This window comes from Perognathus longimembris, chromosome 2, assembly GCF_023159225.1.
Source record: "Perognathus longimembris pacificus isolate PPM17 chromosome 2, ASM2315922v1, whole genome shotgun sequence".
Taxonomy (NCBI): domain Eukaryota; kingdom Metazoa; phylum Chordata; class Mammalia; order Rodentia; family Heteromyidae; genus Perognathus; species Perognathus longimembris.
In genome coordinates, this window is record NC_063162.1 from 136146509 (window position 1) to 136162702 (window position 16194).

The 16194-nt window shown below is 40.6% G+C and overlaps 1 protein-coding gene and 1 long non-coding RNA gene across 2 annotated transcripts in view; both read right to left on the reverse strand.

The window, feature by feature from the left end:
• Ube2h (ubiquitin conjugating enzyme E2 H) overlaps nt 1-16194 on the reverse strand; it is a 97309-nt gene that overhangs the window by 23114 nt on the left and 58001 nt on the right. The window contains exon 4 of the mRNA XM_048340216.1: nt 375-414. Within this exon, the coding sequence (XP_048196173.1) occupies nt 375-414 (40 nt within the window). The remainder of the gene's footprint in view (nt 1-374; nt 415-16194) is intronic.
• LOC125347129 lies at nt 5813-8696 on the reverse strand. Its single transcript, XR_007210110.1, has 3 exons — nt 8553-8696; nt 8254-8258; nt 5813-5828 (listed from the first exon to the last, which is right to left on the reverse strand). It is a non-coding gene; the product is annotated as an uncharacterized LOC125347129 (long non-coding RNA).

Consider the following 16194-nt stretch of genomic DNA (forward strand, 5'->3'; position numbering starts at 1 on the left):
AAAACTGATATATGGAATATTATAAATGTTAGGTGGATACTGAGAAAAATGAAGGTCTCAAAAATAGAAACAACAATGAACAAACCCCAAACCAAAAAAAAAAAAAATTACGCAGAGTAATAGCTGAAGTCTAACTTAGTTTAGATTTTAGTGGCAAGAGCATTCATACAGGCTTATGTTCCTTTCCATGAAACCTCAAAGGATAACAAAGGGCTATGTTTTGTGACATGGAGAAGGAAAAAGGAGAGAAGGAGGGAGGGAGGGAGGGAGGGAGAGAAAGTGAGAAAGGGAAGGAAGAGTGAGAGAGGGGGAGGGAGAGAGAGAACTCTAGGTGTAGTCACTGCTAAAACTTAAATTTTTAAATTGTTACTTACGCTTCATCAATGTTGGGATGGAAAATTTTATTCATGAATCCTGTAAAAAGAGATGTTAATTAGCAGCAAAAAGTATCTAGAGAACAATGAGTTTTCAAGCATGTCAGGGCTGGAAATATTCCAGTTTTGGAAAAGGTGATAATATTTGTAACCCATTACTTTTAACCTTAGATCTTTGGCTACTTATAAGACTATATTCTCATGAAACAAAGAGTTTTTTTCTTTGTACCTTTTTTTTTTTCTTTTTGTCTTGTTTGTTCAGTTTATCTGTCTTTGAGAAGATAAGGTCGGGTACAGAAATGGAAAGACAAAGGATGAACAAATGCAGCAGTGGTATTCACTAGACACTATGTTGAAAATGAACTATACAACTTGTGTGTGGTGATAGGAGAGAAAAACTGGGAGAGCCTGAAGGAAGGGGTGACATCCAAAAGGTAATATACTCTTTTTCTAACTTATGTAACTAAAACCCCTCTGTACATCGCCTTTTTTTTTTTTTTGCCAGTCCTGGGGCTTGAACTTAGGGCCTGGCCACTGTCCCTGAGTTTCTTTTTGCTCAAGGCTAGCTAGCCCTCTACCACCTGAGCCACAGCGCCACTTCTGGCTTTTTCGGTTTATGTGGTACTGAGGAATCAAACCCAGGGATTCATGCATGCTAGGCAAGTACTCTACCACTAAGCCACATTCCCAGCCCTGTACGTCACCTTTATAACAACAACAAAAAGGGCTATATTCTCCTGATGTATAAGTTGCAATTGACTGAAATATTTAAGAGTTATTAATAAACAAGCAAGGGAATATGGCCTAGTGGTAAAGTGCTCGCCTTGTACACATGAAGCCCTGGGTTCAATTCCTCAGCACTGCATATATAGAAAAAGCCAGAAGTGGCGCTGTGGCTCAAGTGGTAGGTAGAGTGCTAGCCATGAGCAAAAAGAAGCCAGGGACAGTGCTCAGGCCCTGAGTTCAAGCCCCAGGACTGGCAAAAAATAAAAATAAAAAAACCCCAACAACCCCAAAACAATAAACAGCAAACATTGGGAGCAATATAGCTTTTTATATTAAAAAAATCTTAAAAGCAATTGTTTTTTGAGCCATGAAAGTAACTGTCAAAAGAGAATTTATAATACTAATTGATTTGTAACTAGTGCTATGATAAAAGTAACTTTACTCCTGACTTGCCCTTCCAATAGTTTTACTGTTCTCTAAAATATGAGTTCTGCCCTTGAACTTCTCTTTCTGAAGGTCTGGTGTTGTTTGGCCACAGCATGTGCCGAACATGAATGAAATGGCTGAAATGCTAGAGGAACACTTCCAAACCACAAAGGATTTCATAAGAGCAGTGGCCAAAGTATTTCCTTCAATTTTAGTTTACTCACCCAAGGAAATCAAGATTTGATTAAAATTGAGGCAACCAAGAATTAAGGCAAGGAGTTAAAAATAAATTCTCTAGAATAGCTATATTTGTCAGAGATTTAAGGTTTTTTAAAAAATCTATTATTAGATAAAGTACCAAGTTAAAAAAACCTATTGCTATTTAAATTCCAAGGAGAAATTTATTTCCTAGCTTACAATCAGTATAAATACACACAAATGATAATATTCTAAAGTAGAGACCAACCAAAGAAAGCAGTCATTCTGTCAACCTCATCACTTGTTTCCTTATTTAGGACTTGCTTGTGTCCCTCACTTCTCACGTTACTTATTAAGGTGATTCTCACCATCTCTGTGTCCCGACTCCATTTTCCCTTGCCCCATCCCCACAGGTTCTCTTTCTTTCACTCAAAATATACTGGTCAGTACCTGCATGGCAGGCACAAGCTCGGTATAGATGGTGCATACCTGTTATCTTAGCTACTCAGAAGACTGAGACCTGAGGATCTTGGTATGAAGCCAGTTTGGGCAGGAAAGTCTGTGAGACTCTTATCTCCAGTTAACCACCAAAAAATCTGGAAGTGGAAGTGTGGCTCAAATGGTAGAGTGCTAGCCTTGAGCAAAGAAAGCTTAGGGACAGTGCCCAGGCCCTGAGTTCAAGCCAGCACAAAAATGAAAAGAAAAGAGAGAGGGGGGGAGGTAGGGAGGGAAGGAGAGAGGGAGGAGAGAGAAAGAGAAGAAAGAAAAGGAAGGACAGATGGATAGAAGACAGCACAATACAAGAAGTCACTGTAGCAGGACAAGAGATAAGAAGAAATAACTGCCATGTGTAGGGTCACCACCTAGCCAGGGAGCACACATAGAAAGAGGAAGAGAGTCCGGAAACAGAGGTGGCAATGCATCACACAAAGAGACCTCAAGTGGGTTCCTATAGATTGTCTAAAAATTTGCCTTGAATTAGAAAACTCTGCCTCTGGCATTTCAGTCTTTGATTTCACTAACCATTCCAAGTACTAATCTTGCTAATTATTGATTTTTAGATCCTCTATGTTGAAATAGCTTAAAGTTTTATCTACTACTACTACTGAAATATTGATGCAAAAAAAGCTTGTGGACAATTTAAGTTTTCGTAAGAAAATCAAAGGCATTTCAAAGTCTTAAGAGATATGTGGTTCATGAAGAGACTGTAATAAGCTATAGTGGAAACACATCTTAATATTAAAGAGAAAAAAACAGGAAAAAAATTATTTAAGATCTTAGAAAAATGTACGTATCCAATATGATAAGTGAGGATACTGGTAGCAGCACTGTTACAAAAAGTAGCAAGAACTTCAAAAAAGCCAGGAAAGACATTCAACCTTGTTAACAGAATGACAGAAACTGTAGAACAACCACATACTACTTCTACAGAGCCAAATATAATGAATTATATCTATATGTGTTAACTTGGACAGCTCTACAGCTGAGCTGAGCAAAAGAAAAACAAAGGCCAGGCACTGGTGGCTCATACCTGTAATCCTAGCTATTCAGGAGGCTGAGATCTGAGGATCATGGTTTGAAGCCAGCCCAGGCAAAAAAATCTGTGAGACTTTTATCTCCAATTACAGAAAAAGCCAGAAGTGAGCTTGTGGCTCCAGTGGTACAGTGTTAGTCTTGAGCAAAAGGAGGTCAGACTGAATTCAGGCCCAGAGTTCAAGCCCCAGGACTGGCAAGCAAAAAAGCAAAAATAAAAATAAAGAATGCAAAGCAGGGATGAAGATGTGGCTCAAGTAGTAGAATACTTGTTTGTCTTATAATAAGCCCAAGGCCCTGAGTTCAACCCCCAGTACAAAAAAAAAGAAGCTAAATATACATAGTGATAGATCCATACATAGCATGATACCTTTGCCATTTAAATAAACTAAAACAACATTTATTCTCCCTGTTTTATGGATAAACCACTTGACCAACACATATTATGGCTGCAAACGTATTTCTTTTTTTCTGAAGAATTACTTATTTATTGTCAAAGTGATGTACACACATCTCACACATAAGGCAGTGGGTACATTTCTTACCTCCTCCCTCATCCCCCCCCACCCCGTTTCCCTCTCCCCCCATGAGTTGTTCAGTTGGTTTATGCCAAATGGTTTTTTGTAAGTATTGCTTTTTGGAGTCATTTGTCTTTTTATCCTTTGTCTCTCAATTTTGATATTCCCTTTCCCTTCCCTAGTTCTAATAGGCAAACATATTTCAATTAGGGTATAAGGCCATTCTCACAGTGAGATGAGTGAACAGAACGGGGAATGGTTAAACATAATTTTGCCAACTGGGCTCTACTGACTAGCATCTAAGCTACGTAGGAGGCTAAGATAAAGAGACTGAGGTTTAAAGCCAGCCTGAGTGCATGGTTCAGGTGGTAGAGTATCAGCCAAGCATGCTTAAGGCCCTCAGTTCAAACTCAGGTACTAGCAAAAAGAAAAACAACAACAAAAATTATCTGGGGGCTGGGAACATAGCCTAGTGGCAAGAGTACTTGACTTGCATGCATGAAGCCCTGGATTCCATTCCCCAGCACCACCACATATATAGAAAATGGCCAGAAGTGGTGCTGTGGCTCAAGTGGCAGAGTGCTTGCCTTGAGCAAAGAGAAGCCAGGGACAGTGCTCAGGCCCTGAGTCCAAGGCCCGGGACTGGCAAAAAAAAAAAAAAAAAATCTGCCAGGCATGGTACTGTATACTGTTAGCTCTATATTCCAGAGGCTGAGGCAGGAAACCTATAAAAACTCTGTTTTTTAAAAAAAAAGTCTTTAAGCTGGGCAATGGTGGCTCATGCCTGTCATCCTAGCTACTCAGGAGGCTGAGATCTGAGGATCTCAGCCAGCCTAGGCAGGAAAGTACATGGGACCCTTATCTCTAATTAGCCATCAGAAAACAGGAAGTCAAACTGTGGCTCAAGTGTTAGAGCACTAGCCTTGAGCTGAAGTACAGTGCCCAGGCCCAGAGTTCAAGCTCCAAGACCACCACCACCAGCAACAAAATCTTAAAATATATATCATTTTATATACTATTAATAATATTATTTTATTAATATTATATATTGTACATATATGCATATATATATGTATATTTTAGGCCAGTCCTGGGGCTTGAAATCAGGGCCTAAGTACTGTCCCTGAGCTTTTTTGCTCAAGGCTAGCACTTAACCACTTGGAGCCATAATCCCATTTCCAGATTTTTAGTGGCTGGAAATAAAAATCTTATAGACCTTCTTTCCCAGGCTGGCTTTTAACTACAATCCCCAGATCTTAGCCTCCTGAATAGCTAGGATTACAACTATGAGCCATCAGTGCCCAGCTAAACTATATTCTTTTAAAAAGAGACAGTGCTTGTAATTTGCAATCTCTCTCCTTTTTTTTTTTTTTAAACAAATGTGTACACCAAGTAAGAAACTGGAAGCAAATCTTCCCAAAGGTTAACAATGCTGAATCCCCATTGCTAGGAACACTTTCTCCATTACACTTTGCAAACACTGCAACCACGACTGGGAGTACAGCAATGTGAAAGAAAAGACAGAAGTACCATCTTTCAGAGACACAACCCCCCCCCCATTATTTCTGCATCTCCTGAATTTACATATGTAATTTTAAGAGTAAAAGAGTCTTTCAGGGGCTGAGAATATGGCCAATGATAGAGTGCCTGCCTCATATACCTGAAGCCCTGGGCTCAATTCCTCAGCACCACATATAAAGAAAAAGCCAGAAATGGCTCAAGAGGTAGAGTGCTAGCCTTGAGCAAAAAGAAGCCAGGGACAGTGCTCAGGCCCCGAGTTCAATGGCAAAAAACAACAACAACAACAAAAAAAAAACAAACCAAAAGTCTTTCAAATAGAAAATTATAAACATTATTAGGTATTCTATATGAGTAAACTCATTTGAATCCTTTTAAGGAAAAATATCAGTAAAACCAACTTTTTCTTTTTTGCTGGTCCTAGGGCTTTTTAACTCAGGGCTTAGGTGCTGTCCCTAAGTTCTTTCAACTCAAGGCTTGTGCTCTACCACTTTGAACCACAACTCCATTCTGGTTTTCTGGTGATTAATTGGAGCTAAGAGTCTCATGGACTTTTTGGCCCAGGCTGGCTTTAGCCTCGATCCTCAGATCTCAGTTTCCTGAAGAGCTAGGATTACAGGTGTAAGCCACTGGTACTAGGCTAAAACCAACTTTTATCTGAGATCTCACATCTTAATTCCTTGCTTAATACAAAGACATTACAGTGGGCTGGGGATATGGCCTAGTGGCAAGAGTGCTTGCCTCGTATACATAAGGCCTTGGGTTCAACTCCACAGCACCACATATACAGAAAACGGCCAGAAGTGGTGCTGTGGCTCAAGTGGCAGATTGCTAGCCTTGAGCAAAAAGAAGCCAGGGGCAGTGCTCAGGCCCTGAGTCCAAGCCCCAGGACTGGCCAAAAAAAAAAAAGACATTACAAAAAAAGGGACCCTCAGTTTATAAGGCATGTTATCGTAATAGGAATATGCGGCTATCCAACTACAAGGAAATTTTGTTGCTGTGTGTCAAGGTCTCACTATATTGTCCAGGCTGGGTTTTGAACTCACAGTTCTCCTGTCCTAACCTCCCAAGTGCTGAGATTATAAGCATGTGTCACCATACCCAGTTCTGGATCCCTCTTCCTTCAATGACCTCAGCATATTGAAGGCAAGGCCTCACACGTGCTAGGCAAATACTCTACCACTGAGCTATACCCCGTCCCCAGGAAAATTAGGGAGAAATGAGGTTGAACCACTATATATGTTCTATTATGTGAGAAGTATTTTGCGTCTAGCTACTATGAAGAATTCAAAGTATGTTCTTGGAATTTAAATCTCACCTCTGCTAGAAGTCTTAATGTCTACTGCAAAATATCTATTGCATGCTGCTACAGATGAGAGCCACCTGGAGAGCTCTTTAGAAAACAAAATGCATCCTATGTTAGAATGTGGCTAGTATCATGGAACAGAAATTAGGAAGCCTGAGGTGGAGGCTGCAGTTTTCAATGAGAGGCCTTCCTGTAAAGATGCCTTACTCAGGAACTGAGGGAGAAACCCTTGGTACCCATGAAAAGAGCATCCACTTGAATAGCCAAGCACAAAGCAATCCTAAGTCTGCTTCATGCATTTGAAGAATGGCAAAGAACAGAAGGGAAGTAAGGGGCAGAAGACCAGATGTGGGGTTAGAGAATTGGCATTGGGAATCTTTCTAAAAGATAACAGCTGACTTTCATTTCACTCTGAGGGAGATAGGAAGCTACTGAGGCTATTATTTGAACACTCACATAGTGTTCATATTCTGAAGGTTTTGTTTTTAACAAATGGCTGTCCTTTAAAAAAACAAACAAAAAAGGTCTAGCTGGGCAGTGGAGGCTCATGCCTGTAATCCAGCAACTCAGGAGGCTAAGATCTGAGGATTGTGGTTCAAAGCCAGCCTGAGCCAGAAAGTCCATGAGTCTTATCTCCAATTAAGCATCAAAAAAAGCCAGAAATGGGACTGGGAATATGGCCTAGTGGTAGAGTGCTTGCCTCGCACACATGAAGCCCTGGGTTCGATTCCACAGCATTACATATACAGAAAAAGCCAGAAGTGGTACTGTGGCTCAAGTGGTAGAGTGCTAGCCTTGAGCAAAAAGAAGCCAGGGAAAGTGCTCAGGTCCCGAGTTCAAGCCTCAGCACTGGCAACAAAACAAAAAAAGAAAGAAAGAAAAGAAAAAAAGCCAGAAGTAGAGCTGTGGCTCTCAAGTGGTAGAACGCTAGCCTTGAGTGATAAAGCTCACAGACAGCACCCAGGTCTAGAGTTCAAGACCTACAACTGGCACAAACAAACAAGTAACAAGAAAAACAACAAAAAAGTCTACTGGAAGAAGAGCTCAATCAGTTCCCAGCATCTTAGTGCTGGAAAGACAGGAATAGCAGATTTTAAACAAAATGGAATGGGGATTCCACAGGGAAATTAACTTTCAACAGATGGATGCCAGGTGTAACTCAAGAAACAAGTGATGGCTACAAACTTTAACTGTTTATCAAAACTGACTCTTAAAGGTTAAACGGCATCATCCCCACTTGACCATGGCCTGGTAGAGTATATTTGGAATCAATATAATTTCTACACTGTTTTCAATTAAATTTTAATTTGGCCTGGTTGAGTCTGAAAGGACTTAATAAAACATACTTTAGTAAGAAGTGAGTTGTTTCCCAGACCCTCAGGCCTTGCTGAGAGTAAAACAACATCCAAAGTGTGGGACAAGAGGGTAAAAGCAGCCAGGCTCCAGTGGCTCATAGCTGTAAATCCTACCTGCTCAGGAGATTGAGATCTGAGGATAGTAGTTCAAATCCACCCCAGGCAGGAAAGTCTGAGATTCTCATGTCCAATTAGCCAACAGAAAATTAGAAGTGGTGTCGTGGCCCAAGTGGTAGAGTGCTAGCCTAGAGCTGAAGAGCACTGGACAGAGCCCAGGCTCAGAGTTCAAGCCCCATGACAGACTCTCCCCGCCCCCCCCCCAAAAAAAAAGAGGGCAGAAGAAGACTATAGAAGGAAGATTCTTGCCCCCAATTCATTTCAAATACAGCTCTGAGACAAACACTTTTCTTCTGTGGGTCTGTTTGTTTGTTTTTCTCTCTCTCTCTTTTTTTTATTTTTGTCAGTTGTGGGGCTTGAAATTAGGGCCTGAGTGCTTCTCCTGAGCAATTTTTCTCAAGGCTAGCATTCTACCAATTTGAGCCTCAGCACCACTTCCAGTTTACTGGTGATTAATTAAAGGTAAGTGTCTCATAAGGACTTTCTGCCCAGGCTGACTACAAATCGCGATTCTCAGATCTCAGCCTCCTGAATACCTAGGATTACAGGCACAAGCCACCAGTGCCTGGCTGGGTCTGTTTCTTTACCAAGAGAAATAATTGGACTGTATGATCTCCAAATTACTAACTCTTATTCTTTATCTAAAGATCCTTATCTATGATTTAAAATGGCCTAAGCTCTGAGAACAGAGAACACAGGGGAAATGATCAATGGTGAAGTTCCTCTCTTCTGCCATGAAAAATTAACTCAGTAAGCAGCATTCTGAAGTACAGAGTACTCCAGAGACCACAATGCAAAACTACAAACATGCTATGAAGCCAGGAAGAACCACAAAACCCACTGACTACCAAAGTAGATGGAATCAGAGTACACAAGTCTTGGCTTTGAGAAACAGTCACTGTCAGACCAACACTGCAAAAAAAACAAAACAAAACAAAAAAAACAACTTTCTAGACTACAGTGTTCTCTTCCTCTATCAGGTCTTTAAAAAAAAATTTTTTTTGGTATTGGTCCTAGGGCTTGAACTCAAGGCCTTGGCATTGGCCCTGAGCTTTTTGTGCTCAAGGCTAGAGTTCTACTACTTTAAGCCACAGAACCATTTCCAATTTTTTAGTAGTTAATTGGAAATAAGAGTCTCATGGACTTTCCTGCCTGGGAAACCATGATCTTTAGATCTCAGACTCCTGAGTAGCTAAGCTAGCATTACACATGTAAGCCACTGGCTTATCAGGCCTATTAAATTAATGGTTAAAAAAATATCCTAAGCAAATCAACAGAAAGGAACGTATCTTTTTTAAACAGTTGTTCTTGGACATGCTGTAGGCAGTGTTTTTGGCAGTCATTTACATTCTGGACAATAATGCCAACAATAGAACTTGTGGTTGAGGAGGGGAGGAGACTGGGAAAGGACGACTAGGAATTCAGAGAAGGAACATTCTCAGGACTAAGCATGTTTGCCCTGGCACGTTCTCCTTCCTTTTGGCAATGCTATCACCATACTAATGAATATGTCTGCAACAGGAGAATTTTCCCAACACTTGTTTCCATTTGACCAGGAACTATTTAGAAGATATTTTAAGAGAACATATTTTGAAAACAGCTTCTATGGAAACACGTTCAGTGGAAGCATTAAATTTTTGTTTTGTATTGCTGGGACATTAAATTCAGGGCTTCATGCAGACAAAGCAGGTCTGTCATTGAACCATCCTCCAGCACAGCAAGTTATTTCTAATATACATGAGTTAATATTTTATTAACTACTACTAATATATCTAATAATATATTTCAGTGATCTGACCAGATAAAACTTAATTTTTTAATCATTCTGGACAATTATTTTCTGGCATTGTTCTAACAACTTCTTTTTAAAGGCAGAAGAGGACAGAACAGGAATAAATGTTGAGATAAATCCTTGCCCTTGGGGCTGGGAATATGGCCTAGTGGCACGAGTGCTTGACTCATATACATGAAGCCCTGGGTTCGATTCCTCAGCACCACATATATAGAAAACGGCCAGAAGTGGCGCTGTGGCTCAAGTGGCAGAGTGCTAGCCTTGAGCAAAGAGAAGCCAGGGACAGTGCTCAGGCCCAGGGCTGGCAAAAAAATAAATAAATAAATAAATAAATAAATAAATAAAAAATCCTTGCCCTCTGCTAGGCACCAGTGGCTTATGCCTGTAATCCTGGTTACTCAGGAGGCTCAGATGTGAGTTCAAAGCCAGCTCTGACAGTTAAGTCTGTAAGATGTTATCTCTAACCACCAAAAAATCTGAAAATGAAGTGTGGCTTAAGTAACAGTGTGAGCATTGAGCAAAAAAGCTAAAGAACAATGCCAAGGCTCTGAGGTCAAGCCCCAGTACTGTCATACAGGCACACCGCCCCCCCCCAAAAAAATTAAAGCAAACCAATTTTTCCCTCTGTTCAAATCTTTTCTTTTGGCAGTACAAGGGGTTGAACTCAGGGCCTAGCACTTGCCAGGCCCTATCACTTGAGCCATGCTTCCAGCCCCTGTCCTATAACAGTGGAAGGGAATCAAACGATTGATAACTCTGGAAGAGGAATTCTAATTCATACAGAGTTGGTGAAAAGCTCTTTAAAATGTAAAAAGCTGCTGTTTCTAGTAGATTCCTATAGATGCCAGTTACTGAAAAGGAGTCTAATATTAGGAGTTTTAGCTTGTTTGTTTTTTTCAGTCTCAACATCACAAAATAAAAATGGTAGAAAGAATTCTGATGTTTCTGGACCATTCTCCTGGGACATTGTTTTATATATATATACACATATATATGTATATATATAAAGGTATATATGTATACATATACACATACATATATGTATATATAAATGTATATATACATACACACATATATATGTGTATATATACACATATACATATGTATGTATATATACACACACATATATACACATATTATAATAAGGGGGTGGGGGAAGCAAAAAGCACTGGTTATTATTTTGCTTGTTCCATTCCTATACTCAGCGGCTCTAGAATATATCACTTGACACATGGGCTAAGAAGGTAAGTATTGTGCCAGTCTTGCTAACAACTTTTTGTTGTTGCTTGTTTTTGTGCCAGTACTATGAACTCAGGGTCTAAATGCTGTCCTTTAGCTTTTTTGCTTAAGACTGGCACTCTATCACTTGAACCATAGCTCCACTTCTGGCTTTTTTGGGTAGTTAACTGGAGGTAAGAGTCTCACAGACTTTCCTGTCAAAGCTAGCTTCGAACTGTGAACCTCAGATCTCAGCCTCCTGAGTAGCCACCAGCGCCTGGCTAAATACTGTTGTTGTTTTTTTAATTTCAGCTTATTTCTGTTTAAATCACAGAAAGAAGTCTGCATAAAGTCTGCATATACTCCCCACACCTTTTTTCTTTTTTTGGTGGTAATGGGTCTCGAACTCAAGACTTCATGCTTGTTAAGCAGTTGCTCTTACCACTGAGCCACAGCCCATTTTCTTGCTGGTTATTTCCAGCGCAAGCACATGCCTGACTTCAATCAGCCAATTTCAGGTTTCCATCACAGCTAGGATAAGAGGTATATCTCAGTGTACCCAGCTGTTGGTCTTGTAAACTTTCCTGCCTGGGCTGGCAATCCTCCCAGGCTCAGCTTCCCAAGTAGCTAAAAGTTGTGCACTCAAGTAAAAGTGGGGCATACTTCTGACTGACTTCTAACACTGGGGTTAATATGGAAATAAAAAACAAAATTCATCTTATTTTCAACCTTTGTTTGGTTCCTTTGAGAGAATACTAGTGATCAAACTTGTGGGTGAAGAGATTAGACAAATAGCTAAAATCTACCCTATGGGAAGTAGAGAAAAGAACTAAAGGTAAAGATGATAGCTTTATCCAGAGATAAAATGAGTCTGGACAGAAATGGTTGAAGGCAGCTGTGGCTGATGCAATTCAATCATCAACTAGACATGAATTCCTGTGAGAAAACAGTGAGTGAAAACATTAAGTCATTCTGAGATTCTATTTTCACGACAAATGCTGTACAATGTAGAGTTTTCAAAGCCAAACTGATTATTTTTCTAAGTAGGTACAAATATTTAAAATATATTTAGGACTAGGTGCTGATGGTTCATGCATATAATCCTAGCTACTTAGTAAGCTAAGATCTAAGGATTGTGGCTAAAAGTCAGCTTGAGCAGACATATCTTTGAGACTTTTATCCCCAATTAGCCAGCAAAAAGTAAACTGGAGCCATGACTCAAGAAGTGGTATCAGCTGTGAGTAGAAAAAGCCAGTACCAGCACAGAAAACACACACACACACACACACACACACACACACAAACAAACAAAAACAAAAACTAGGGGCTTCATGGTATGGATTAGTGGTAGAATGTGTGCTTAGTAAATATAAGGCCTTGCTTGGGTTGAATTCCCAGCACCCAAAGTCAAACAAACATATGTACATATTAGAAACTGAGTATCATCTTTCCTTTTAGTGTCTGACTAATTTTTCAAAGACTAATAACTTTAATTTTAGTCCCTAGCCCATAGGAGATGGACCAGAGTTGGAGTATTCCCCCTGAAAAAGATATGGGGATACTATAAACTTCACTAGTGAAAGCCATATGCCAGCTGTGTGCATTAGCACACAATCTGACAGATTTTCATCTTACTTCAGACAGCCAGTTGGGGTCAGCCTGCACTGGGGTGTGGTCTCTTTACAAAGCTGAGCCTTTCCTATACAGAAGGGATGGACCTGGACTCATCTTTTCTTGAGGAACCAAGCAAAGAGCTCACTCTCCATGCCATGTGCCATGTGAACTTCTGAACTGATCCTGTTTGTGTTCAGGAGATCTAAACTCAACAAGGGGTCCTTTTTTCTGTTTATTCCTTTCTCTCTGATAATGTAGAGTCTGAGGAATGGGCTAGATGAATGAATCTTCAACAGCCCAATTCATCTACCATCCTAGTAGATTATCAGCTTACTTGAATTGCCTATAGTTTTATTTTTGGAACACAATAACTCCTTTCCCATCTCCAAACTTTATGTTTCAGTGTCCTGCTCATTTATATAACTGTTGGCAGTACATATTCCAATGTTTAGGAGCAGAGCAGTATAGAACACACAGGACTTGAAATCACAAGATTCACTTTCAAGTCTCTTATCAGTCTTACTAAATAAAGTCATGGTTAAAAGCTCAGACTCTAGTGGGACTTGTAAATTTCACTGTGTATGCTTTCTGTCAAATTTATCTTTGCCTTCCTAAAACTAGACTGAGTAGTAGATTGAGGGCCATAAAGAATAATAATATGAGTAAAGCAATTCAGTAGTAACTGGCATTGAGAAGCACTTGATAGTAGCTTTTTGGTGCGGGGTGTGGTGGTACACATGTATAATTCTCAGCTCTTGGAAGTCAGAGGCCAGCCTGGGCTACAATATTGGGAACTTGTGTCAAAAAAAATGAGGACTGAGGGGCTGGGGATATGGCCTAGTGGCAAGAGTGCCTTCCTCGGATACACGAGGCCCTAGGTTCGATTCCCCAGCACCACATATACAGAAAACAGCCAGAAGCGGCGCTGTGGCTCAAGCGGCAGAGTGCTAGCCTTGAGCAAAAAGAAGCCAGGGACAGTGCTCAGGCCCTGAGTCCAAGGCCCAGGACTGGCAAAAAAAAAAAAAAAAAAAAAAAAAAAAAAAATGAGGACTGAGGGGGCTGGGAATGTGGCTTGGTGGTAGTACTTGCCTAGCATGCACGAAGCCCTGGGTTCAATTCCTCAGTACCACATATATAGAAAATGGCCAGAAGTGGCCCTGTGGCTCAAGTGGCAGAGTGCTAGTCTTGAGCAAAAAGAAGCCAGGGACAGTGCTCAGGCCCTGGCGTTCATGGCCCAGAACTGGCCAAAAAAAAAAAAAAAAAGAACTTAAAAAAAAAAAAAAAGAGGATTGAGGATGTAGTTCAATGGTAGAATGCTTTTAGCATGTATAAGACACTGGGTTCAATCCCTAGCACTGTTTGATGGATGAGTTAGGTGCTAGTTTTGAGGCCTAAACTCAGAGCCTAGTCACTGTCTTTAAACTTTTTTGCTCAAGGCTAATACTCTATCACTTTTGAGCCACAGTGCCACTTCAGGTTTTTGGTAGTTAATTGGAAATAAAGAATTTCATGTGCTTTCCTGCCTGGGAACCATGATCCTAGGATCTTAATCTCCTGAGTAGCTAGGAATACAGGCATGAGCTACAGGTACTGAGCATGACTTTTTATTTTTTAAAGTTAGTTTTAGTTTGATGAACTTAAGCAAGTAATTTCAAGTAAAATATGATAGGATCTCAATTAGCCCTGAACTCACAATCCTGCCTTAGCCTCTCAAATGTTAGGATTACAGATATGAGCTATTATCATAATGCTCAGCCAAGTGGTTTCATTTTTTTCTTTCCTCATCTCTGAAGTGAAAACACCCTGTCCTACACATTCTCTTCTGAATCCTTTAGGAACTGTCAAGAAAATCAGAGGACACTTTGATTTAGAGAGATTACATTTGCTAGAACCTCAACTCACTGGAAATGTTAACATATAGTTACTCTAATAATTAAATACCATTCTGAATACATCTGGTATGGTGAGCCCCTACCCCCCAATCCTCCAAAAGGAACAAAAGGGAAAACCTGGACTGGGAATATGGCCTAGTGGCAAGAGTGCTTGCCTCATATACATGAAGCCCTGAGTTCGATTCCTCAGCACCACATATATAGAAAAGGCCAGAAGTGGCGCTGTGGCTCAAGTGGCAGAGTGGCCTTGAGCAAAAAGAAGCCAGGGACAGTGCTCAGGCCCTGAGTCCAAGGCCCAGGACTAGCAAAAAAAAAAAAGAGAGAGAGAGAGAGAAAACCTCAGGAAGGCAGATTCTGTAGACTTCAACTAGCTCAGTAGTGATTAATTTCAGTCTCGCTTTTTCCATATTTAAAATAGATACCTAACTTTCACTTTAACAGCACAGTTTTTTCAAAGCAACACCAGGAATGTAAACACATCTTAGACTGTATGAGTGTTTTTCAAAGGGAACTAAGGCATTACTCTTACTGTTTTCAAAAGAATTTCAGGCTCATTAAAGAAAATGGAAACCAAGATGACATGTTTTCAGTCTAATACCAAATTCTAAAAGGAAAGAAATGGACTTGATGCCAGAAGGATGTTACAATAACCAACTGAAAAGTAGAGGTCAGGCCAGGGGCTGGTGGCTCACGCATGTAATCCTGACTACTCAGAAGGCTGAGATCTGAGGATCCTGGTTCAAAGCCAGCCTGGGCAGAAAAGTCCAAGAGAGTCTTATCTCCAATTAACCACCAGAAAACTGGAAGTGGCACTGTGGCTCAATTGGTATAGCACTAGCCCTAAGCTGAAGAGCTCAGGGACAGCACCCAGGCCCAGAGTTCAAGCCCCATGACAGACAAAAAAAAAAAAAAAAAAGTAGAGGTCACCTACTTTAAAGTGGGAATCTAGGCAGCAATACAATAAAATGTTTATATAGCATATGTAAAGATTATATAATAATGAACTGTCAAAAGAGGACTTTAAACTGGCATAAGTGTATGAAGGAAGTAGCTAGGCACTGGTGGCTCATGACTATGAGTTCTGAGAAACACGGTTTGAAGCCAGCCCAAGCAGCAAAGTCTGTGAGACTCTTATCAGCAATTAACCAACAAAAATCTGGAGGTGTAGCTGTGGCTCAAGTGGTAGAGCACTAGCCATGAACAAAAAAGGCTAAGGCTACTCAAGAGGCTGAGATGAGATCTGAGATCACAGTTCAAGGCTAGCCTGTGCAGGAAAGACTGTGAGACTCTTATCTCCAATTAACTATCAAAAAAGCCTGAAGTATGGGCTGGGGATATGGCCTAGTGGCAAGAGAGTTTGCCTCGGATACATGAGGCCCTGGGTTCAATTCCCCAGCACCACATATACAGAAAACGGCCAGAAGTGGCGTTGTGGCTCAAGTGGCAGAGTGCTAGCCTTGAGCAAAAGGAAGCCAGGGACAGTGCTCAGGCCCTGAGTTCAAGGCCCAGGACTGGCCAAAAAAAAAAAAAAAAAAAAAGCCTGAAGTGGAGCTGTGACTCAAGCTCAAAGACAGTGTCCAGGCCTCAAGTTCAGGACTGGCACAGAA